The following is a 26,124-nucleotide window of genomic DNA, read 5'->3' as shown; positions in this document are numbered from 1 at the left end:
CTTCAATAAAATAGTCACTGGCTCATGTTTCTGTTAAAAACAGAGATCCATGGCATTTTGAATTGAAATGTCCCCCGACAGGTCAGTAAACAAATAAACATTTAGTATGGTATGACTTGGCCACTTGTCCCGGATCACTCTAAATCTGCAGTTATGACTATTTAACCCAACACAGCTGCCAATTTTTACTTTACTCTCAAGATTATTTGCATAGATGTCAATACCTTCTCCTGTAAAGTATCCAGAGGCACCTGATAAGAATGTGAGCACAGGCAGTTTGACTGATCCGAGTGGTACAAAACTCTGGAAAAATAAATGCACACAACAAATGATTTCTCGCAAAGAAAGACACCCATATGGACCTCCCTACACAATTGAACATTCAAAATGCAATTGTCATTACAAAACACATTTTTTAAAATAAGGGAGGTATGACACGTCTTTAATGTTTCCTTTTACATAATTTTAAATATAAATTCGGGAAGTGTCCATTAGCCAGCAACAAGTATTACTAAGGGATAAAGAAACATGCGCCTTTGCCTCTTCATCATGAAACATTTGGAACACTTGTGTCTTTCTTCCTTTTATCGCCCATTCTAAATGTGAGAATGCATAGAGAGGACGCAGCAAGTTGTCTATAGAGGCTAGTGGCAGAAGCAGATTTCACGGAGAACCACCGCTGTCAGCCTTCTGTGCTTCCTGCCCCTTGCCTGCAACACAAAGGAGCAACAGTGTTATCGAGCAGCAATAACCATACTCATGATTAAGTACTGGTGCAGGAAGCTGAACGACCAGTCCTTCAATTCTGCATTAGACTCTCTGGGCTAGGATTTTATGCAATAAGGCGAGAGTAGTGCCCAAACTGCAGGGAGGTGGGATATGGCACACAAGCCCTCATCTTCAAAAGGATCATACGGCAACCTCAGGAATCCTCCTTCTCCTGGAACCTATGAGAAGAGAAACAAGTCCTTATGTAAATTGCACCAGTACAAAACAAGTTCATTACTACTATCTGCATGCCAACATCATTCAATATATGGTTAAACAGTTATACGTGATATCACTCCCAAAACATCTGAACACATTTATAAAGTAACATTAATAACTTTCAAATAAATATCAACATGCCTTTTACATCGCACATATTATGTACATGCAGACTGTTTCTATAGTCTGCGACTGCCATCTACTGGCCTTTTTAATTATTTAGAATTGTGGTTTTGTGGCTTTAAAATTATTTTCAGTAACATTTCCCTCTGACTAGATTACTTTATACCCACTTTTGACACCCCCGCAATCCCTGGACCACTTATACCGGTCACTCCTTTTTTTTCATGCCCCCCCCTTTAACCATTTTGAACTAAAGTCTAATCAGACTTTTTTCCGCCACTTAAACTCAAACCTGCATTAATATATAATTGCCTATATTTCGTAATTTTTTCATTCTGCTACTGTTTTTTTACCCTCTATTTTTGTATTGCATTATTTTTATCCCTTCATTTATTGTCTCTATTTTTTACTGCAATGTAATCACTGGTTACCGGTCAAACATGTAGGACTGATTATGTATAGGATTTAGGCAGCTAATAAAAATGGTAGAAAAGAGAGCTTAGGGATGAGAAGGTTGCCTCTGCCTCTTAACACCAAGGGAGATGAGCAATTCCTCAAAATAGAGTGGGCTGGGAAAGCTACCTATAGACAATCCCAGGCAGGCCACTGCTGTGCTAGAGTACCAATTTTGGGGAAATGCACCACAGAGCCCTGCGACATGAAAAGAACAGTCAAGGGTTCTGGTACTGTTAACCATGAATTTGATAGGCGGATGAAAGCACCAGGGAGTATTCTACCAATGGGAAAAAGGATGGCCTTTGTTTCACCAATACAGCTTTCCTATGATAAAGGCCATAATTTAGACACACCCTAGATATAATCCAATTGTGGCAGGTCCTAGTCATTAACTCATGCATGAAACAGGGACTTGTATCTGTCCACATTGTATACTGTCTTCTCTCCAATTTGTAGGAGAGTCACTAGATGTCTAGATTTCAGAAAAGAAGAGCAGAGGTGTAGGGCTCCAAGATTCTACCCAAGAGAGATTTCAGTGGTGAATGTTCTGCTACATTGGCAAAATACAGATTTTACATAGGGCTGTGGGAAAGGTCATCTTCAACTACCCACTCACTTAAAGCAAGGAAGTATGCACTTGAGATACAGCAACAAAGTGCAGGGATCGAAATTAGGATTCGATGAGCAGGAGCTAAAAGCAGCTCCTAGGTATCCAGTATTAACCCGTCACCTGTGACTGGGGACAAAGCCGCTAGTACAAAGCATAACGCAAAGCTAACTTCCACATAAAATACAAACTTAAAATGTGGTCCATTATTTGCTTTAATCTGCTTTAAATGTTGTATAGATGTGTCCTAATGTTAAAGTCACATATATTTCTTTTTTTCTTCGGTAGGAGTTGGCCTGGGGAGCCAAAGGTACCATCCTGGTAGCTGTTGGTGCTTCCCTCAATATCGAACCCTGAAGTGCATCATTCACAAATGGATTTGGCAGACAAAACATCATAAATGAAATAGCAACAGAAGGACAATAACAATGGATGTGTTAACTTGATGGAGCTATTTTGTATTTGTTAGGTACATGTTTCTTATATGGATCCACACCTCAACAATTTTATCAGCTGTATGTGGAAGTTCTGTTTGCTTGTGATTCAAGAAGCAGTGTCTCTATCCTGACTCAATCAGTTTGCTTATCATATGAACAAGAGTACAGGGAGCACTCACACAGCCATACGTTGAAAGGACAGGGGCACAGGGAATTATTACATTGCGGGTAGAATGGAGGGATAGTACAGGAGGACAAAGTGGAGAAATGGGATTTCATCCCAGAGCTTTACAGATTGACCCAGACCGTATATTTTAGTTTGTGACTGTGGTCGCTTTGCAGACACGAAGACCCTTAAGACTGCAAAGGGGAACATCCCTCCCAACAGAACACAGATGGTTTTCAAGGAGCTACTTCCCATGTTTAAGCTTACATTATGGGTTTGCGGTACAAGCTCTCAAATGGAAGACAACTATACGAAACCATCAGATCACATGGATGAGAGTCTGGCATGTAACAGACCTGAAAATATCAAAGAGTAAATAATGACACAAAGAAACAAAACGTGCTCATCAATATTTCAGATGCAAGCATTGGGTAGTGATAGAAGCTATAGGGGGCAGAAAAACAGTTCAGAATTGTGCACTCTTGCCACCTCTGTGCACACTTTGATTTGGTGAGGAAAACCACTCAAAAGCCTTCGCAGGAAGAACGTTGTAGGTGATCATGGAAAATTATATTTAAAAAAAGGTAGCAGGCACTCCTCTACAGAAAGAACATGGCATAACCTGTTCTTTGTTTTTTTCCCACTTAGAGATTAGAGTTTGCTGCCATCGCTTTTTGCTCACTGTACCTTTCACAGATGGGAAATATCCATTTGCATATCAGTCTTTGTCTCGCCCACATGGGCAGTCCAGCACCGAAATGCTATGGCAATTCCTCTCTGAACAAGAGTACAGACTGCAACCCTATACACGTGTTTCAGCCTTGTTGGGCCTCATCAGTGAGGTGGAACTGTGCCTCTCTGAGCACAGTGAGCAGGGAATCCACGTCTGGTTGCCCGAGAAAATTATACCTTTCTACAGTATATTACAGGCAATGGCTGCATTACTCTCAAGGCTTAACAGCTACTTTCGACCAACTCTCTTTTACCAGCTTCTTTTAGTAAAGTGGAAGAGTATGCAGTGAACATGACACTTAAACGTGTTACACATGTAAGAGCCACCTTAGCATTACAACAAGTCTAGAGCTAGGTTTGTGTCCTCCTCTTGAACCTGCAACCCCCACCCATCCCACGTTTTGTATTTGCACATGTTCTGGAGCCATGCTTTATTTACAATGAAGGGATCTTTAACAATATAATAAGTATAATTAAGGACCGAGGTCCGTAGTAAGTATTTGCAATGTCTCTCTAGGAGCTCCGCGTAAGGCGACCAGAAGCTGGGCGGAAAAAAACAATCTGAGGGACCTCGACGCGTGAGGGATTGTGGGTACAAGGCACGTCACTATAGGGATAGTGTTACAGACACGCCTTGTCTACGTCCCCTTTTTCGACTACGAAAAACAAAATGCAATACTCCGCAGTGACCACTGGATGTCGGACCTACGCACTGGTTAGTGGGACTGTCCATGGGAATAGTACAAAATCTACAGGTTTTCTTCATACACTGTGGCTCCGTAACATCTACCCTTGTCCTGCAGCCCAAACCCCACATACATCACCAGCAGGAGTAGCCACTGTAATGAATACAGAGACCAACAGAAAAGGTGAACATATTCCACATGTGAGCCGATAAAGAACTCTCAGTTTAGAAGATGTGTAGAAAGACCAGGAATAATCAAAGAATACAAGCTTTAGTCATTGCAAAGGTGGAAAGGCTTCATCTGCTTCTCAGGTAACCAGCTGCAACACGCACAGAAGAAAGACTACTGCTGCAGCGGAGATACTTAAACGATCAAGAATATTTTCAAGCAAGAAACTTTATCTGCATTCTCGGAAACCACAGCTCGACATTGCAGGGAGATATTTATCTCCTGCTTCAAGAGTCTAGTTAGCTTGACAACAGAAATCGGTAGCTTTTGACTCCCCGTGCCAAATGGTGCCATACAAACACAAACATGTGACATTAACTCTGTGGTTTTGGAAATGGGTATAAAGTAGAAAAAGAACACATCTAGAAGACATACTAAAGTACGAGTTGTACCTACGGGGAAAAGTTATCATTTGCATCTGATTCAATGACAGATATGCAGAGCAATATGTACTGGTTCCCCAGAGTAGCTCTTTACTGTATGATGCCCGATACTCAGGAGTGGATTAGCTACTGCTCATCATATCTTAATTTCAATTCCTCAACCTAACTGAATTGAGATGTGCGATGAATCCTGCAGACTCCTCAAAGAATCCCAGCCTAAAGTCTCCTCGAATGTGGCTAGGGGAAGGCAGCACTGCCTTATCCTGACCCTGAGGGTGCTATTAGCTGGGTGGATCACATGGGAGGAGAAGGAAATCAGGGGAATGGAGGACCATGTGGGGGAAACTTTGACATTCATCATTTCTTGAGTGTGAGGGTTTGTTCCCTGGTGCCCGACTATTTTATGGCTCGTTATCATGCAAAATCCCCTCCCAAACTTCCTTTAAACATGAAGTGTGAAAACCCTTATGATAAGAATGGAGGCAGAAATCAAGGAACTAATACCACTTTTACTTATCATAGTTCTATATTATATTCGAATTTTGAGGTTAGGAAGCAACTATTGGTTTCCTTAAAATCTTCCCCTGAGTATACATCTGATAAAACATGCAAGCAGAGTAAAATAATTGAGCTTTAATGAACTAAGAACATTGAGGACTTCAAGTCCCATAGAGACGAGGAAAAGGGGCTCTGAGGTGCAGAACTGTTGTATGCAGTCTAGTGGTTTTGAGGACCCACACCTGAGCTGGACTTTCAAATGTTTAAAGCCCCTTTAGGTGCATGCCATCAGGAGAAGGAGAAGCAGGAGTTGTGAGAGGCAGCAGAAGCAGCAGTTTGAATGCAGTGCAGGAGATGAGGCCGGAGCTGATGTGAAAGTGGGACGCCATGGTGTAGCTGTAAGTCAAGAGTCCTATAAAATGCAGACAGTGTGCAGCAGGAAGCAGTAAAGACACTAACTGCCCGGAGGGAGAGAGACGCTCTCCCCATTCTGCGTACTGCTCCGGTGTGTGGCGTTCACCGGGGCAAGAGCAGCTCCATCCGCGGAAGGGAACTGGACAGGAGCTGTCAAGAGCACGAGTTTCCCTGCCGAAGGCAGGAATACAGGCAGCGAGTCCAGAGGAGACGCATAAGCAGACTAGCGAGTTGGCCTTGCCTACGTGACCCAGGGTGCTCCTAACCCGACCGCTGACGCAGCATAATCATTATGAATACTGAACTGATCATAAGAAAGAGTTTGAATACAGAGTTCATAAATTAAAGCGAATTGAGCACAATTCTCACTTTAAGAGGAAGAGTGAAGAGAACCATTGTAATCACCATTGTCCAAGCCAAGAAGGGGCAATATTTTGTAACCACCATTGTCCATGCCCAGAGGGGACAAGATTTAACAAACATTGTAAACACCATTGTCTAAGCCAAGAGGGGACAATACTTAAAGGTGAAAAGAAACATTGGTTTAAACAAAGTGAAACAGAATATTGTAACACCAATACCAAAGCCAAAAGGGAATAATATTCAAGCGAGGTGAAGGTGATTTACAGAAAGGATGATTACTATTAGAAGGAGATAGTACCAATTATTGCCAAAACATGGAAAGCAAAGTTGGCAGAACAGAATCCCTGGGTGAAATATATTGTCAATTCATCAAACAGTTGCTGATGTAACTTTCCCCGAGTGAAGATAAAGTGTGCAAGGTTTTCAGCAAGCCTCACCACAAGGTACTGATAGTTGTCGGAATGTGTTCCTGGCAGGCAAGTAGACTAGGAAAGGGAAACTTAGTGGTTAGTCCTGGCAGACGAGTGGACCAGGAAGAAGTACTGCAGTATGGTAGGAGGTTGTGGCCGAACGAATGAGTACATCAAATGGTGTGCTTTTTTCGAACTAGTGTGCAACCATGCTGACAAAACTCTGTTTGCATTTAAGGAAATCTTTTTGGTTTAGCAAATCGCAGTTTGTGGACATTTTAAACATTGCCTTGACAAGAGAGAAGTAGTAGAATAAATACAGTACATCTGATGGTGGGCTCTGTTGAACTACTGTGAAAACATCCTATCAAAACTGTATGGGCCTGATTCATAGAATCGGGCGCATAAAAGATGCAAGGGCCGCGCGGTGAGAAGGAGCATGTGCCAGCCGTGACGCAGAAAATCTTTGCATGGCACCCGCATTCATGGATTCCCAGAGGCATCAGTAGCCGTGGCGTAAGTAATAGCAAGCTGCACAAGTAACGCCCCCATGCTTAACACGGCGCAAGCCTCCACGCTATCCCAAGGCCAGCATACAGCCCCCCCCAGCGAAATTGCGTGGAAACACCCAGTGATCCCTGTCCGCACCCCAGCATAATCGCCCAAAAACATCCCACGATCCCCGTACGCACCCCAGCGCAATTGCGTGAAAACACCCTGCAAACCCCATGTGCCCCACATAGAAAACGCAGGACCTCCCACGCAAGGCCTGGCCCACCACCAGCCAAATGGCACCCCAACAACTCGCAATCTGTGGCATGCAGCCCCCTCAAGACGGGAGAACCCAACCCCCATGACCTGGCAGCCCAGTCCACATGGGAGAACCCAGCCCCCATCACCTGTGACCCCACTCTGCAGGCAGCCCCCTCCACATGGGAGAACCCAGCCCCCATCACCTGTGACCCCACCCTGCAGGTAGCACCCTCCACATGGGATATCCCCACCACATCACCCGTGACCCCACCCTGCAGGCAGCCCCGTCCACATGAGAGAACCCAGCGCCCATCACCTGTGACCCCACCCTGCAGGCAGCCCCCTCTACATGGGAGAACCCAGCCCCCATCACCTGTGACCCCCACCCTGCAGGCAGCCCCCTCCACATGGGAGAACCCAGCCCCCATCACCCCACCCTGCAGGCAGCCCCCTACACATGGGAGATCCCAACCACCCCCCCCCCCCCATCACCCGTGATCCCACCCTGCAGGGAGTCCCCTCCAATGGGGGAACCCAGCCCCCATTACCCGTGACCCCACCCTGCAGGCAGCCCCCTCCACATGGGAGAACCCAGTCCCCATCACCCGTGACCCCACCCTGCAGGCAGCCCCCTCCACATGGGAGAACCCAGCCCCCATCACCCGTGACCCCACCCTGCAAGCAGCCCTCTCCACATGGGATACCCCCACCACAAAACCTGTGACCCCACACTGCAGGAAGCCCGTCCAGATGGGAGCACCCAGCCCCCATCACCCATGGCCCCACGCTACAGGCAGCCCCTTCCACATGGGATACCCCCACCACATCGCCCGTGACGCCACCCTGCAGGCAGCCCCATCCACATGGGAGAACCCATCATCCGTGACCCCACCCTGCAGGCAGCCCCCTCCACATGGGAGAACCCAGCCCCCCCCCCCCCATCACCCGTGACCCCATCCTGCAGGCAGCCCCCTCCACATGGCAGAACCCAGCCCCCATCGCCCGTGACCCCATCCTGCAGGCAGTCCCCTCCACATGGCAGAACCCAGCCCCCATCGCCCATGACCCCACCCTGCAGACAGCCCCCTCCACATGGGACATCACCTGCATGATGAACCCTGACATAGTGACACATCATCACTCCATCGATTGTGTGTCGTGCACCTTGACTGCCGTGTAGTGACACCAGCCAGAATATCCACCGGAACATGTATCCTGCTAACAAAAATGAATGCATTCACACGCCCACATCCATGAGTGTTAGCTGGGCAAACAGAATAGCCGGATGCAACCATCTCCCAACATACACATGTAACAAGTGAATGTAAAAGTGAGTGCCTGCTGGCCATGTGACAATGTCATGGCAACAATAACCAGGGACATATTGTTCACCAATGACAGAATCCAAATCACCCTCAATGTGTGCCAGATGAACAAACACTAGCCAGGTGTCACACAGCCTGAGCTTCATTGCGCTGCTATTCCTAGAAGAGAATCCCTAATAAACACATCACTGGTATGCCCATGTGTGAAGGACATGCCAATCAGACAGTGCACCACACACCAATGTGTAAATACTATGAAATGCTAATAGTGTATCCCAGTGAAGAGGTTGACCAACACCAGAGATGATAACTGTAAAAACATATGCCGGTGAAGCGGAAAGCACCACCTGTGTGTTACACAGCATCAAGCAAATTATGTGCAAATGTCCAGAACATGTAACACTCCCACACTCACCCCACCCACCTCACTCTCAAACACAGTGAGGCAAATACACAGTGATGCTGCACATGTGAAGGAAAATGCCATTTGCCTGTGCACACACAAAATCCCACTTCACACACCACCATCGGTCAGCCCCATGTGTATTCTCACTCCGCAAATAACCCCCGAACATAGCACATGCAAGTAAGCAATCACACACATCACTAACAATGGGTAGGATCATAGCTACTAAATGGACTACCAAACAGGCACACTGCAAAAATAACTGACCGACAATGACAGAGTAAAGAATTAATATATTAAAAAGATTTCCATGTAAAAATAAAAAATTAAAATGTTCATGTGTATAAAAAATATTTACGCTAAAGAAATCACTAAAATTACAAATAAAACACCTCAAACACAGCAAAAAACTAGGCACAAGAAAACAGAGTCCACTCCAAAACAAATAAAAAATAAAAGAAAACTTACACCTACAGAACTATGTAGAAACAAAATGGAGTAATGTCCGTGATCCAAGCTCCAAGTAATAATGAATAATGAAAAATGAAAGGAAACTTGTATCTACAAAACTATGTACACAGGCAGCAGCTAGTCCACCTTGTCACCAATGTCACTCAATGTCTCGGCCAGGGCATCATCGAACACTGCGTTCACTTCCCGTAGGCGGGCCTAGGTTCTCCCCTCGAGGGCTTGCAGGGACTCCAGCATGAACCTCTCTATCCCTGCCACACCCAGCAAGTATTCTCAAGGATATCAGCTCGCTGCTCTGCTCGACCCAGTGCAATCTCCGCCCTGGCCATGGTGATTCTCGCCTCCAGAGGCCGCTGCCTCCCTGCCCGGATTCGCTGCCCGTATCGCACGAACACGGAAGACATCCTCGTTCTAAGGTCCACATTTGCGTCGTGACTGATGCCAGATACCTGCCTCCTTGAGATGGGATGCCCCGAGTACAATAGCCTCCTACTTTGAGCCTGCTGGAGCCAAATCACCCGGTGCCTGCATAGTAAGGACACCCTGCGGGCTGATGACGTCACCTGGGGGTGTCGGGCCCGTGCCCTGCTCCTGGGTGCCTGCTCTTCCTCCATTGGCTGAGCCACTGTCGACTCCCGACTCATGCAGGGAAGTTATCTCCATCAGATGGGCCGATATGGTGCACAGGGGGCCCTGGTGATATCTGGGCCGGAAGGCGCCCGGTAGTATGAATGGCGCACAGAGGAGCAAGACGAGGAAAGGGGTGGGGAGGGGTCGCATTAGTGGCCAGCCCATGCTGCACATTCAAGACCAGGAATGCTACTAGCTAGTTCAGGAGATACCAGACGTCGTTGTGATGATGTGCAACCTCACAAGTACAAGCACGGACATCATCACGAATGCCGCTGGTATGCTGCCCGATACGACTAGTAGGGGTACCACTCTGTCCCGAATAGCAACATCCACAGGCAATGGGGTGTCAGTCTGGGTGGAAACAACAGACACGTGCGGATGGGTCCGGCCTGGGGCATGCCGGCAGGTGCATACGGCTGCAGGCGCTGACACGGACAGGAATTTGCACAGATACCTCCACAGTGACCTGCACAGCCTCATGCCCCTGGGTCAGGACTGCAGCTGTCACACCCACCTCACCATCCCCGCCGGGCCGAATGGACTGGGCTAATACAGCCCCCTCCCCTTTCTCTTCCTCCTCCTCCTCCTCCTCCTCCTCCCCCGCCCCCGCCAAACTGGATACCTCCCCAGCGTCTTCCGCAATGGATGGCCCCTATGTGTGCTCACCTGTCCCCCCCGCTGCCGAGGAGTCCACATCCACTTTCCTCTTGGACCTCCCCTCAGCAACTGTGGCCGATGGTTCAGACGCATCACCAGCCTCCTCACTCCCAGATGAGGACGTGACCAGGGAGCGTGGCTGGGCCTTGCTCTCTGCCTGGTGAAGGCATCCCTGCTGCCTTGCTCCACAGCACCTTCTCTGCACTCTTCTTCCAACGCAACTGTGGATAAAGAGACATAGAACACAAACATCAGGGTACTGCACCAATGCGTGTTTGGCACAAAAAAAAAAACTATGCACATGAAGTATACTGCTAAAGGGTACAACCATCATCACCCTCCAAAGCACACAGGTACATGCAATGTACATACAAACACATACATGCATACATACATGTCTGTCCTTCACAAGAGAATCACATCCAGGGACATGGCACTGTCACAACCTATCAAATGAGCATCCTACACATGCATGCGTCATGGGCACCAGCCTAGAGGAAGCGCAGGGCCTTGTTGTGGGTCCTTGATTTGAGGTCCTCCCAGCGCTTGTGCATGTGGTGGTAGTCACGGGGTGCCACCCCCTCCAGGTTGATGGCACCCACGATCTGGTCCCAGCTTCCGTCCTTCCTTGCCGACTTGCTTTGGGCCGTGGAAGAGGGCATCATAAGGCCCCAGGACTCGCTCCACCAGGATGTCAACTTCCCTGGCAGTGAAGCCTACAGCCCTCTGCCTCGCTGCTGTGAGGTTGCCACTCACCTCAGATGATGGTGCCTGAGACATGGCAACCCCTGAGTCAGGTGTGGGTGGGCAAGGTGGTCCTGGGGCTGGGCTGGGGAGCGGTGGTGATGGAATGGCACGTTGGGAGTCTTCGGGATCAGCCGAGGTGGTCACAGGGCCAAGGACTGGCAATGGCTGGACACCAGGCACCCAAAGGGCAGGTGGGCAGCAGGCACACAGGGGGCAGGCAGAAGCAGATGGCTTGTAGGAGGCAGCTCAGGGCAGTAGGAGGCAGGTATAATGGCTTGTAGGCAGGAGCGTGGGTCTTCCGTGTCTCTCGCGTGGGCAGCCGGAAACATAGTGGCAGTTACCTTGAGCGTTGGAAATCTGCGCATACACGTGATATCAGGGGAAAAGGGTCTCATTGCGCAAGTTACATGACACGCGCTGGGCGTTGGTGTTCACATTTGGGATAAAGGAGTGCGTAGGAGAAAATTAAACCGTACGTGCGAATTGGAGCAGACGGACGTGTGGACTTTAGGGTGCCACACAATTTGTTCACTACTGTGACCGTGCAAGCTTCTTATTTAGGTGGGTGATTTGCCTCTGTGCGCGCACGTGTATTTTTCTCTTTTTCTGAGGCTAATGGGCAAGCAGCGAATGCATTATTTATACTCTGGGTACCCCTGTGTATCGCATACCCCCATTCTTAACATCCCAGTAGCTTTCCTGGGCTTCGCGTACACATTTACTTTTCATGGGAGCTACCGAGAGGTCGCGTACACGCATGTTTGATATTTGGGGTGCCTGTGCGTTACGCATCCCATTCATTTTTTTCCACCAAGGGTGAAATAGAGCCTTGCTGGACCATACTGGTATGTTTTACATCATGTACCCTGCCCCCTCACTCAAACTGCCCAGGACAATTGCTTGCTGGGTCTCCCATTGTACAAATCCATCTGTTCCATGAGTGGGAAGGCCACAAGAGGGAAAGGTGGCAGATGGGGCCAGGGTCAGGGACGTGCAGGGAGAGCTGTGCAGCACCCCCAACAGGTTCAGGGAGCTGCAGGTGATGCTGCTGTGCCCAGCACAGGGATCTGTAGCCATGGCTGTAGTCGTCCCAGCCCAGGTAGACGGACATGCAAGGGCAGATGCTTTCCGTGCGTCCAAGGGGAAGGGACGTTAAGTTAAAGGACCTGGCCCCAGCACCCAGGTACGGGGACCTGCAGGAGAAACTACTGTCCCAGCATCAGTGGGTGATGGCATGGCCCAGGCCACTAGTGGTCCAGCCCCTACTGCCCTGAGTGGTCCCAACCACACAGAGTCTGCACAACCTTCCAAGAAGGCAAAGTGTGCAGTAGCGGATTAGGCTCAATCCCAATGCACGGCACAGGAGACCGCCACGTTGAGAAAGAGAAGCTTCAATGATTAAGAAATCCAGATCCTCGTGGACTACGTGCGTCAAAACCACTGTGACATGCTCATGCAGCCAGGGAGTACACATACGCCTGCTCAGTGTATGGTCCACTGGCAGCGAGTCACGGATGGCATCAACACCTTGGGCAATGAGAGGCGCACCGCTCGTGAGGTCTTGAAGCAGTAGAATGACCTCCACCGTTGAACCAAACACAAGCTGGGTGCCAATTTCGCCTCTGCTCTGGTGACTGGAGGTGGGTCACTACAGGAGGAGGAGCTCACACCACATGAATAGGCCATGAGCGAGTTGATTCATGTGGTGCAGGTGCAAGGCGTGGGAGGCCTGCCAGATTACACGGAAATGTCCGGTGAGTGATGAAGCGTGTGCATTCTAAATATGTGTATGTAGATTGAATGAATTGGTATGATTGTGTAGCACTTATGCCTGCATCTGTATGACTGCCATGGGTGAACCATGTCATGGTGTACTGACCCGTGCTTAGTGTCCTGCAGAGTACATACAACCGATGAGCTGCACATCGGTTGTACATGGCTTTGGGAATGTAGTCATCAAGAACCGTCAGATACTAAAAGACATTTCCGGCATGCCAACGCAACGTATTTTCATCAGTAATGTTAGTGACTCAACTATGCCAGTCAAGTGCTTGCGTGTGAAGCACATGCTAGACATCATGCACTGCATGTAGGGGTAAGTCCATCCACACGTGTCCATAGGTGGGTTCATGCTACCCATACATTCCATTAACACTGGCAGCGGGTGGGACATTGTGCCATGAGTGACATAGCATTTTACTATACTGTGCTAATCCCAGCCACAGCTATGGCACGGACCCCATTGTAGAATATTTGTCTGGAGTCATCCATGTTGACCTGCCACACGCCCCCCCCCCCGCCCCTCCCATGGGTGCATGGCCCTGTCCCTCTTGTGTGTCACCGTCCCTCCTGCCCATCTCCCAGCTTTGTCATCGCTCTCTCCGCATCACACACCTGGGACACCACACTCGGGGCATTTCCACATTGTGTGCTCACCCTGTGCCTGTGGTATACTGGTGTTAGATGTAATTGGACTTGGCACATCCACTTTTTTTAGTCCGAATTTGGTTGGTTTGACATGAGACAGGATTTGCGTACACTGATACATGTGTGTTGGCAACGTGTGCAGTGCTTACATGGTCAGGGACATGGGATGTAGTGGCAAGTCCGCATACGCCATGATGTATGTGCTTTTGCTACATAGTTTGAGTATACCAATAATGGCAATGTAACATGCATGTCAATGTGTTGCAGGACACCATTGTGATACCTATGTATGTAGGTGATGCAATTTACATGACTCTTCATGTCTTTATGTCCATGTACAGATGAGCCGCTGGATGCAGGGAAGGAGGTTGAGGAGGAACAGGATCTTGAGCCGGCACCATGCACCAGTGGAGGATGTGTTGTGGCAGCCCATGAAAATCCACTGGTGCTACAAGTCATCTGGGGCATGATTCAGTATGAGTCCGACTCCAATGAAACCAGTAGCTCTGGTGGTGAACCGAATGTCAATTCCTCTATCGTGTCGGAGGCGAGTGCGTCAAGTGTTGGAGCCTGTACGTCTGCAAGGGGCCACGTCCCCTTGCAGGGACAGTCAGTGTTTTCTCGTCCGTCTGTGGTGGTTACAGCTGCAGGGTCACGCTCCACAGTATTGCTTCCTGGTCCTGGGACAGCTCACCAAGGGAGGGATGCAGTCCTACAGCCACAGACAGCAGCATCACATCAAGGGCCATGCTCCCTTGGGTCAGACAGGTGTGGGACCCGCACACATGGTGGACGTGTGGAGGCTGGGGATACAGTGTGAGAGCAGTCCATGTATACTGTTGCACAACAACAGGGTGCTTCCTACGAGATGTTGGCTCAGGGCATGGATAGGGTGGCCAATTCCACGATCCCCTCTACCCCCGGAAACACAGGTAAAGCACCAGCTGCAGGCATTGCGGTCCACATGCTCTCACACAGGCTGCACATGGAGGCCAGCAATAGAAGCCAACGGGCCGAACTGAGGTCTCTGCAGGCATCCCTGCTTGCAGAGGGTCGGGCCCACAGGGAAGCCCTGTGGCAAGAGTTTCTGGCCCTCAGAGCTTCAATGGAAGTGTTAGAGGCAGCCCGCAGTACACAGTACCAACAGCAGATGCAACTGTTGAGTCTTACCATCTCGGAGGAACTCTGCATCCCGTGAGGTGTTGCATGCGGACCTCCGAGGCTTCATGTTGCAGATGCATTCATTTGAGTCCCGCCTGGCCGCTGCCATGGAGGACCAGGCCAGGGCTCTGCATGGTCAACCTTCCATACCACTATCACCTTCTAGCTGTTATCAATTGTGATCATGTATATGCATGTACTTTGTGCTGTTAGTCTGCATTGCATCCCATTTAGTTAAGGTGTCTCCCGAAGGTGTGCATCGTATGCAAGGCAGGTCAGTTACACGTACATGTGAGTGCATGGCATTTGCTGACACTTTGGTCGTATTTGCATGGGTGCAGGGCACTGTGTGTGTTCACTCTGGATTTACTTGCATTTGCCTCAATCATTAGTGTTGGAGGGTGGCATTCATCACCCAGGGGTGCAATGTTACACGTGCTGTGGTACTCACCAGGCCACAGTATGTTGTAATGTGCATCTGAGGTGAGGCGGTGACATCACTGTTACATGGAATGTTGTGATGTCAGAGTGAGTGGAGTGTTGGGATGTTATGCTCTGAAGCTAGGTTCTAAGATTTACAGTGGAGAGTTATGCTGGCTTGAGGGAACATGTCAATGTTGTTCCTGGCAACTAACTTGCAATAAACCTACTTACAACGTACCTGCTGGTCCGGTTGGATACGAATTGTTCGTTTTACAACTGTTCGAATTACAATTGACCTTTTCACAACTGACCGAATTGTGAAGGTCAATTGTAACATATATGTGGGGGGAAACCCCCCACCCAACGCTAATATATATATATATATATATATAGTTTGGTGTTGGGTGGGGGCTGCCCCCCCCACATATATGTTACAATTGACCTTCACAATTTGGTCAGTTGATCATTATATATATATATATATATATATATATATATATATATATATATATATATATATATATATATATATATATATATATATATATATATATATATATATATATATATATGGTCAATTGTGAAAAGGTCAATTGTGACCCTTTAAATTCGGTCAATTGTTCATTCGTTTGGGTAATACCGCTGGTCCAGGTGTTACTCCAGGTATCAAGCTTTTACACAGTACAGCTACTGCCTTGTACCAACTCCATGCTTCTAATCCACACTATTATTCAACTGGGTCAAGACCGCAAGTATTATGCTTGACTTAAGGCCAGGCACCACATCTTCTGCCACTGATTGTCCTCCACTGGCCAGCCGTGTCAGACAGCGTCGAGTCATAGAAGTATGCATTGTGCACTTTGATTTGTGGGGCCTGCTCACTCCCTATCTGCTAATGTTCCTTCCTCATTGCTGTCCCTCCCAAGCCATTTCATCATGTTACTCCAACCTTCTTTAGGTGAGCCAGTTATTGATGGGGATATTTTCAAGGGGATCTTTATCGTCAGCGGGGGCCAACCTCTGGGATGCACATCCGGCCGCCCTCCGTTTGGGGAATCATTTCCTTAATTTCCATGTACTACCCATGTGTTTCATCTTCTACTCTTCCTTCTCTCGCCCTCTTCCTTGCTCCGCATTCCCTCTGCTCTCTCACCCTCTCCATTACTTTTGTCCTTGCTGCTTGATGACCGTCTGCTTGATGTACCGCAAGGTCTCACACGCCCCCGTCAACCACAGATATTTGTGGGACTCTTGTCTCCATGACCTGGAGTAGTGTCATCATCAGTGCACTTGGGGAATGACCCGAGAGAGTTGCATCTCTCTGCACTTACCCGGGCATCCACAGAACTGGTTGTACTTGAACCACCCCTGAACTTGTTACCAACCTCGGAATGCCACGCCCCTCTAAACATCTGTGCACTTGCTCCTTCTGATTGCACCACGCAGGTATGGCGTTTGTCTGTTCCACCCTGTCCTCACTCCCTGCATGATGGCACATTGAGGCACTTGTAAAAATATGATGAATCACTGTCCGACAGATTCACTGTTCGGTCCAGTGTTAATAATATAGTATAGTGTGCAATTACTGTTCCTGTCCACATTATTATGATGATATTTAAGAGCGGGTGTTATTTTCTACTTGTTCCATACATCGTTGAACGCTTTGAGACACTTGTATTATGTATTGGCCATTTATCTATCTCCTTTGACATTACGTACCATGGCACATTGTGGTGATGATTTTACATGATGTATGGAATGGTTTATGGGACACTGGCGATTTGATGTCTAGTTTGGCATGATGGTAGTGGCATACTCCCTCTTCTATGCGTTTCTTTTGAAAACACCAAATTGAATTAGGGTGGTTTGGTGGGCACAGATGATTGGCCCTTTGTCATCATTGAATGGCACCTGGAATGTGCCAAGGCTGTGTGCACTCCACAGGGGTTGGATTTTAGGTGGAAAATGTAGCCACAAGCTGGGTACGGGCAGCCTCACCACGTGCCCTTTTGCCCTACAATGCACAAGCGACGTGCATATGGTTGGGGATGTGGGGGCACCACCATGGCCACGGGTATGCCACGCTGTGTTGCAACATTGTGCAGGACACATGCTGCCACAATGATACTGCACATGAGTGGTGGTGCATAAAGCAACTCACCACCAGAGTGGTCAAGAGAGTGGAAACGTTACTTGAGCACTCCGAATGTGCACTCGACTATGGCCCGAGTTGCAAAATGAACTGTGTTGCATCTTACCTGGGGTGGTGTGGCAGGGTTCCATATTGGCGTCATCATGTAGGTGCTCAGAGGGTAGGCACTGTCCCCTCTAGAGACATTTGTCATTGGTGTGTATTTGTCTGTGTGTGACATGCATGCATGCGTACAGCGATTTATACTCACTAATGAGCCATGTGTTGCCATGCCGACCAGCTTCTAGGGCCCAGTGTAGGGGTGACATTCTGAATATGAAACTGTCATGGGTGGACCCTAAATAGTTTGCATATACAAAGTAATGATACCTTTGGCATCACATACAACCTGCACGTTGATGGAATGCCAGTGCTTGCGATTGCGATATTTGTGCTGTCTCCCTAGGTGGACGTAGAGCCACATGGGCGATGGCACCAAGCACTTTAGGGAAGTCTGCCACCCCATAAAAGTCCTGGACCACAGCCTGCCTTTCTGCAGGTGTTCTGGGCATGTATATGTGCCTGCTGACTGAGGTACGTGCAGTCATTATTACCAAAACCTGGTGTACGCAGCGTGACTGCGTGGTGGACTGTGAAATGCCCCCAACTATGGCAGTTGTCCGCTAAAATGAGCCAGTGGCCATAAAATGCAGGGGACTCAGTGCTTGGGAGCACAGGGTGGGTGATGCAAGGCCATCTTCCCACTCCGTGACCAGGTCTGATATGATACGAGGTGGAAACTTATACCCGCCATAGACCTGGTCATCAGGCATCCCAAAAAGGCTGGTGCTAGGTAGAAACATCTGGGCCCTGGCCATCCTCCTCCTCCTGCGGTGTCCCATGATCACTGCTGTGAGAAATGGTACATTCATCGTAGCTGTATACGCGCATTTGTTCGTGCTGCCTTTGTATGCATTTGTTTTAGTACGCTGTGACACTTTTGCGTGGCGTACGTGTTTCCCGATTTGCACGTCTTTTTCCACGAGCCGGCGAGCCCTGTTCAATTCCAGGAATATGGGTTTTTAGCGTGCGTATGGGCGTTGCGAGGATTTTACTGTGGGACTTCCCTCGTGAAGCCCACATTTTTTCTTGTTGTTCCCCATTCTACATGTTCGCCCCCTTTTTGGGTGACTGTGCAGTACCGAACACCCCTTCACTACAAGTCTCGCGCAAGGTGTTCGTAGTGTCGCAGTGACGTGTTGGACCCATGCGGATTCCTCGCAACTCCCTGGTAAGCCCTGCGCATTGTGTTCCATGAATCAACAAACGGACGCTTGCGTGCGATTACGCGTGCCTGTCCCCGACTTTCCCCGCAAAAAATTCCATGAATCGGGCCCTTTGTATTTTGAAGAAGTCTTTTTGGTTTATCAAGCAACAGTTTGTAGACATTGCCTTGAAGAGTGAGAAACCTATTGGGCATTAAGACAATTGCATTGCCAAGTGAAGAACCTGTGGAAAGAACATAATTTTGTGTCCTACTTGAGTTGAACTTGGCTATTGAATGAACTTGTTTACTTTTGAATTTTAGTTGGTAATAGTCTGAATTGATCCACGGGAAAGGGATTGAACCCTGAATACATGGATTTATGTTTATCCATTCTCTATTCTCTATGTGAACTTGTAAGAACAAGTTATCCATTCTCTATTCTCTATGTTATGAAGTAAGAACAGCCAGATAACCCCTGCATGAGTTTGATGTATGTAGGAGTGTGAGGGACAGAGATGTTGGACATTAAGTCAATATTTTCTTTAACTTAGGTTAGGGAGAGCTAGGCATTTGTCTCACCGTTACTGTTCAATAAAATGGCTAATCATGAAAAAACGATCTACCTGTCCCTCTTGCATTTCTGACCCCTTACATACGATAGAACAATGAAACAGAAGCATAGTCATAAAACCAGACTATCACAGTGTAGATGGGGCTCGGCTTTCAAAAGGGCATATTATCACTACACAAGGAACTGCACTCTGTATGTTATGATAGGTCTCATTATGTAGCTCTCCTCATCAGCAATGCCAGTAACTCTGATTGGTGGTTCACAGAACAATGTTGTGATGCTCAAACCTAGACAGATTAAGAATTAAATCCGCGCAGAAGAAAGGTAGAGTTCTGACATACAAGCTCATAAAACAAGAGGCTGATGTCTACAGTTGCACGGGCTAGAGAAGGCAGTGGCCACCTGGAAACTAAGACAGGATGACAGCAGAACTTAACCAATAACAATAGATTAATAAAATGGAATGGATGGGCTCCCCCAATGACTCGTACCTATGCAATCTCAAGCTCAGTGACTTGGTGAGGAAGCGATAAAACAGACCTGACTGACCACTCACTGAAGAGGATGTAAAGGTTGTGACAGGGGTCTGAGTAGGGGAAAATCATGTGGGCACATGAGAGTCCCTGCAGAATATAATCAAATACAGTTACCATGAAAGATATGAGGCATGATTGTTTAAGGGGGAGTTTACAGGTACGATGATGAGTTTTGGGAACAGTATTGTCTTAGCCAAGAAAAGATCCCAAGCTACCTGCAAAGTACAGACCAACTCCCCTTGTAAATGTAGATGAGAAGATCCTCACAGAAATCTTGGCTTCCAGGGTTGGGTACGGTAATGGCGAAGCATACAGGAAAGGGACAAAGTGGCTTTGTAAAAGAAAAGGACGACAATGCAAGACTACTGATGGACTTGAAAAAGCTCTCGGGGGCCGTAAATAAGTTAAGTGCAGTGCTTTCAATAAATACAGAAAAAGCGCTGGAGAACGATGAATGGATTTTTAGGTTCAGAACATTAGAAGCATCCAATTCGCCTGGAGACTTTGCTAAGGAATGTATGATTAGTCTATGAGAAACCAGAAGCACTAGTGGCAGTAAATTGGGAAAAGCCTGAACAGTTGCAGATCATAAAAGGCATGGGTCCCCTATCCCACTTGTTCGATCTTGTTATTAAGGTGCTGTTGAGGAAGATTTGCAAGGTGAAAGCAACACAAGGGCTGGAAGCAAATGGCTCCATGATAAGGACCTGCTGTTTGCAGGCAGCATGTTGCTGTTCATAAGAGTACGTGACGGGTTGATTCCAACAATCCTAGAGTAAGTGAGAGCTTCATGAAACTGTCTGAATATAGTTTTAGCTGGCAGATAACAGAGGTCTTGCCACCATCCAAGATCCTTAATAAGGACTATGAAGTGTGACTGAGAAAGTGGAATTTGTCCTCCATAAAATAATTCAGATGTTGCTCTGGACAAGTGGTGACGAAATCTGCCAGGTGAAATTAGAGCTATTGTTAGCCCAGATTTGGCAGGAAATGGGGACCAGTGGACATGTCAATAAGGGGAAGGTAAATAGCTTTAAAATGATTTTATATACCAGAAAGTCCAATATTTAATTTGGGCCCTGCCAGTGCCGTTTCCAGAAGTCATCTGGATATAATAGTATGAGGTCATGCTAAAGTTTTTATAGGGTAAGAGGAAAAGCGCCTGTGGGCTCGAAGCCGATCATGTCTCTGCCGAAAAGATGAGGGAAGCTTCATTCCAAAAGATCTGGAAATGCCCTGTGAAGTTTCTTCTTTTTGGTGTCTGCAAAGTTGGAAAGAATGGTGGATCAAAACTCCCCCACTGAGGTTCAGTCTAGCCATTGAAGCAACGGCTCCAGTTATGCAGAGTGTAAGATAAACAAAGAGCCAATCATGGGTGTGATGACTCATGCAGAGTCATCACAGAATCCCAGCCTAAAGTCTCCTCCCATGTGGCCAGGCAAAGGCAGCCCCTACCGGATACTAATCCTGAGGGTAGTATTAGGAGGGAGGATCACATCAGAGGAAAAGGCTGTTAAGGGAATGTGAGGACTCCGTCAGGAGAGACACAGTGTTCCTCCTCTACTGATGAGGTTTCCCTAGTGCCTGAATACTTAATGGCATGTTGTCACAGTAGGACCCCCGTCCCAGGCTTACCCAAGATGCCAAGTATAAGAACTCTTTTTGTAAATGTGAGAAATAATGTATATGAGGATCAGGGAGTTGATACTACTACTTCTAGTAGTTATGATTCTACATTGTGTTTGGGGTATATAACCAAGAGAAAACCATCACTTCCTTTGAAATCTTACCTTAAATATACATCCTATAAATCATTTAGAGTGGATTAAATAATGTGACAACAAATAAGAACATTATGGACTTCAAGTCCAATAATGCTCTTAGTACTGAGACAAGGAAGAAGGGTCCAAAGTTACCAAACTGTAATGTGCGGTCTAGTTGTTGTAATGACCCACACCCGAGTGGGACTTTTAAACATTCAAAGGCCTTCCAGGTGCGGGCCAAAGAAGAGAAGCAGAAGCTGGAGTCGCTGCTGACACCGTACAAAAAACATGGCAGAGGTTGGACTTCCTGTTTTATGCAGAGGACGCGAAGCAGTATTGTGGGCAGCTACCACGAGGGAGAGAGAAGCTCTCAGAGTCCTGAATCCCATTCCGGTGCAAGTTTCTCCCCGTAGAGAGTACGGATCCGTGAACGCTCCATCAATACCGAACATTTGAATTAAAGAAAACTGGGAGCAACTCTCCTATTAAGAGATGTTGAATAGGGAAATATTGTAACCTGCATTACAGAGCCAAAAAGGGGCAATAATAAAACCAAGTGAACACAACTTGCCTAAAGAGGGATATCCAATAAGGGAATATTGTAACCCGGATTGCCAAAGAGGGACAACAGTAAAGCAAGGGGAACACAACTTTCCTAAAGAGGGCTATCCAATAAGGGGACAGTATAACCTGCATTGCCAAAAAATGCAGAGAGTGACACCAAGGCAATTTGAATACAACAGTCCCAGAACAAGATACCTTGTGGGAGAAAGTTGTAAACCACATTACCAGCAGCCAATAAGTTGTGTAAATAGAAATCAGACTGCAAGAGAAAAGCCCTTCTTGTAAAAAGGATCAAGAGGGAGAGAGCTGTAACCTGCATTGCCTATGGCAAACCGATCAATGTGAGAGTCATTGTCCTTTTGTGCAGTATACATGTGGAAGAAGCTGTAAGTCAATTGTGTTGAAACCCGAGAAGCAGTTGTTGGTTCAACTTTCCCCATTAAGGATTTAAGTGTGGAAAGTTTGGAACAAGCCTTAACACAGAGTACAAGTTGAAGTAGTAGGAGTTTTATCCTGGCAGGCAAATAAACCAGGAAGGGGACAAATGGTAGTTAGTTCTGGCAGGCGAGGGGATGAGGAAGAAGATAATTTAAAGCACTGTGAGTGAATGTGGTACAACGCTATGGTGGGAAAGAAGTGGCAATTCCACTACCGTGTTTTTGATGAACTGTTGTATAACCATCGTAACTAAAATAGATCTTTTTGAGCAAACCATCCTGATTAAGGTGTTGCTTATGAAGGAGAAACATGATGTGAAAAAGTGATTGGTCTCCAGAGAAAAGAACATTTACATTGATTTTTGACTTTATGTGTGAAGAGAAGAACAAACTACTTAACCCTGGTAATTTTCTTTTGCTGGGATGTTCCTCCCACAGATTCCTCATCTTTGATATACTTCGATAACCTACTTGCAGCTCGGAAACCTTTTTCCCAGCAGAGGGTGCCGTGCATCAACAACGTCAGCCATGTGTCCTTCGAGGGCCTCTGTTCTCAGAGTGCGACGTTGTACACTGGTATAACAGGCACGCACCGCGCCCGTTGCCACAGTTCATGTTTTTCCTCTTGCCAGCACAGCAGTCTCAAAGATGAGATACTTGAGCGTTAATGGAGAGGAAAGTGTAAATTACAAAAGCTCCTTCTTGACAGAGGGGCTGGATGGGAGGGGCGATGAGCAATACGCCGGAGGAACATCCACTCAAAAGAACATTACGAAGGGTAAGTAATTTGTTCTTCAAATGGATTGTGTCCTCCCAAGTATTCCTCATCTTTGACACTCTCCCGTAGCAGCTTTGTAGCAGGTGGGAAAGAAGAGTTTAATTTTGATTTATGCTGTGTAACACAGCTTTTCCGAATCTATATTCCTGGCTCAAAAGGGAATCTAAACAGTAGTGCTTTGCAAATGTATGCACGGAAGACCAAGTGGCAGCATTGCAAATGTCTTGCAGTGGTACCCCTCTCTGGAGGGCTGAAGAAGCAGCTACACCCCCAGTTCAGTGAGCCCTTAGGCCCTCTGGAATCTCTTTCCCAGCCAAGTTGTAACATTCGGATATACATAGTATGATCCACCGAGACAGAGTTTGTTTTGTAACCGCTTGTCCCATTCTGTGGCCCATATAACCAACAAAAAGTTGGTTGTCCAGTCTTATCTTCGAAACCCTGTTAATATAAAAACTTAGGGCTCTTCTAGGGTCAAGCCTGTGTAACCTCTACTCCGCAGATGGATGAGGAGGAGGGTAGAAAGCTGGTAAAACAATTTTCTGTGTTAAATGAAATTCTGAAACTATTTTTGGTAGAAAAGAAGGACGAATCCTCAAAACTACCATGTTTTTGTGGGAGACTGTAAATGGTAGTTTGGAAAATAAGGCCTGAAGTTTGCTCACTCTTGGGAGCAGAGGTAATGGCCGTTAAGAATACTGTCTTAATGACAAGATCCCAAGCGGAAAAGAATGTAATGGTTCAAATGGGGAACCTATCAGGAAGCTTAAAACCAGGTTGAGATCCCAGACCGGAACAATGAATGGTACCAGCGGGAAAAGATTATTCAATCCTTTTAAAAAATGTGTGACAATTGGAACCTTAAAATAGGAACCTTGTTCTGGAGAGCGCCTGAAAATAGACAGCGCCGCCTGATAACCCTTGGCCGTATTAATCTGTAGACCCTGATGGGTTAGATGTAGACGAAAAGACAAAACCGATGGTGTGTCACAAGAAAATGGGTCAATTCCTTCATCTCTATACCAGCTGCAGAATTTGTTCCAACGGCAGCCGTATAGAGATTTAGTTGCTGGCTTTCTGGCCGAAAGCAACACCTCCATGACGTCTTCCGGAAGGTCCCAATCTTTGTACCTCAACCTCTCAGAAACCATGCATGAAGGTTAGGGTCCTGATCTTTGGATGAAGAATGCAACCTCTCTTGCAAGAGGAGGTCCTCCCTTTGTGGAAGACTAATTGGAGGACAGATGGACATTTCGAGACATTCTGGGAACCATGTCCTCCTTGTCCAGTCCGGGGCAATCAGAATCATGGATTTCTGAAACGCCCTCAGGCTCCTGAGAACATGAGAAATAATGGGGATTGGCGGAAACGCGTACAGAAGCGGAAACTCCCAGTCCACTATGATCACGTCCACTAGAACTCCTCTCTGAGGAAATTCCCTCAAGCAGAACCGATCGCACTTCTTGACGACACTGGACACAAACAGATCCACTTGAGGGGTTCCCCAAAGGGAGAAGATCTCTTGAAGGACTTCCTGAGCTAGTTCCCACTCGTGGGAGACTGTGCTGTGCCTGTTCAGAGCATCCGCCGCTGTGTTTTCCTTTCTGGCCAGATGAACTGCTGATAGAACTAAACTGCCTCTCTGCACAGTGGCAGCAACCCTGCACCACCTCTCTTTTTGAGGTAATGCATGGCCACTGTGTTGTCCATCATTATCGGGACATTTGCCATCAGCGCAAGTCTGATTGCCCACAGCTCCAAACGGTTGATATGCAGATTGGACTTCGACAGAGACCAGAGTCCGCTGATCGTCAATCTGTGTAACATCCCTAACCTGTCAGGGAGGCATATAACCACTGTAATCGCCAGCCATGGTTGCCAAAAGGGTTCCCCCTTCAAAACATTCTCCTCGACGGCTCACCACAGGAGATCCTACACAACCATGTTCGGGATCTGTATCAGATCCATCATTCTGTCGGAGAACTGTGACCACTAAGTCCTGAGAGCCCACTGAATGGACCTCATTCTCAGTCAAGCCTCGGCACCAGAAGAATGCAGGATGCCATGAGGCCAAGCAACCTCAGAAAGATCGAAGGCCGGAAGACTTGGATCACTTTGAAATTTGCTTACAATCTGCGAAATGTGGATAGCACTTCGGGTGGCAAAGCTTTCCACGACGAAGAGGTCCGGATAACTCCAATGAATTGCAGCTTCTGGGAAGGTGTCACATGAGACTTTTAAAGCTGAGGGAAGAGGCCCAGTCTGTGGAGAGATTGACAGCTGCTGTCCAGACGTTCCAGAGCCAGTTTGGGTGAACGAGCCCTGATCAGCCAATCGTCCAAATAGGGGTAGATGTGAATGCCCCCCTCCTGCGTAGACCTGCTGCCACCACCGCCATCAACTTGGTGAAGACCCTCGAGGCATAGGTTAGCCCGAATGGCAGCACTCAAAACGGATGAGAACTTCCTAATGGCGAATCTCAGTTATTTACTGTGCTCGAGATGAATTGGCACATGAAAATGAATATACAATGACACCATCCAATACTGGAACTGAAGGGCCTGGAGGATCTGCGAAAGTGTGA

General features: G+C 47.3%; 1 protein-coding gene across 3 annotated transcripts in view; it reads right to left on the bottom strand.

The window, feature by feature from the left end:
- Positions 1–425: 425 nt before the first annotated feature.
- POLR1H (RNA polymerase I subunit H) overlaps positions 426–26,124 on the bottom strand; it is a 234,904-nt gene continuing 209,205 nt past the window's right edge. For 2 of the 3 annotated variants that reach the window (XM_069604701.1, XM_069604702.1), the window contains exons 5-6: positions 10,745–10,956; positions 426–947 (exon numbers count right to left, since the gene is read on the bottom strand). In XM_069604701.1, the coding sequence (XP_069460802.1) occupies positions 910–947; positions 10,745–10,956 (250 nt within the window). In that variant the 3' untranslated portion in view covers positions 426–909. The remainder of the gene's footprint in view (positions 948–10,744; positions 10,957–26,124) is intronic. The other variant, XM_069604703.1, reaches the window with a different exon arrangement.

The sequence above is a fragment of the Ambystoma mexicanum genome, chromosome 1p, assembly GCF_040938575.1.
Source record: "Ambystoma mexicanum isolate Mex_15411 chromosome 1p, UKY_AmexF1_1, whole genome shotgun sequence".
Lineage (NCBI taxonomy): Eukaryota > Metazoa > Chordata > Amphibia > Caudata > Ambystomatidae > Ambystoma > Ambystoma mexicanum.
This window is presented reverse-complemented; position numbering and strand designations above follow the sequence as displayed.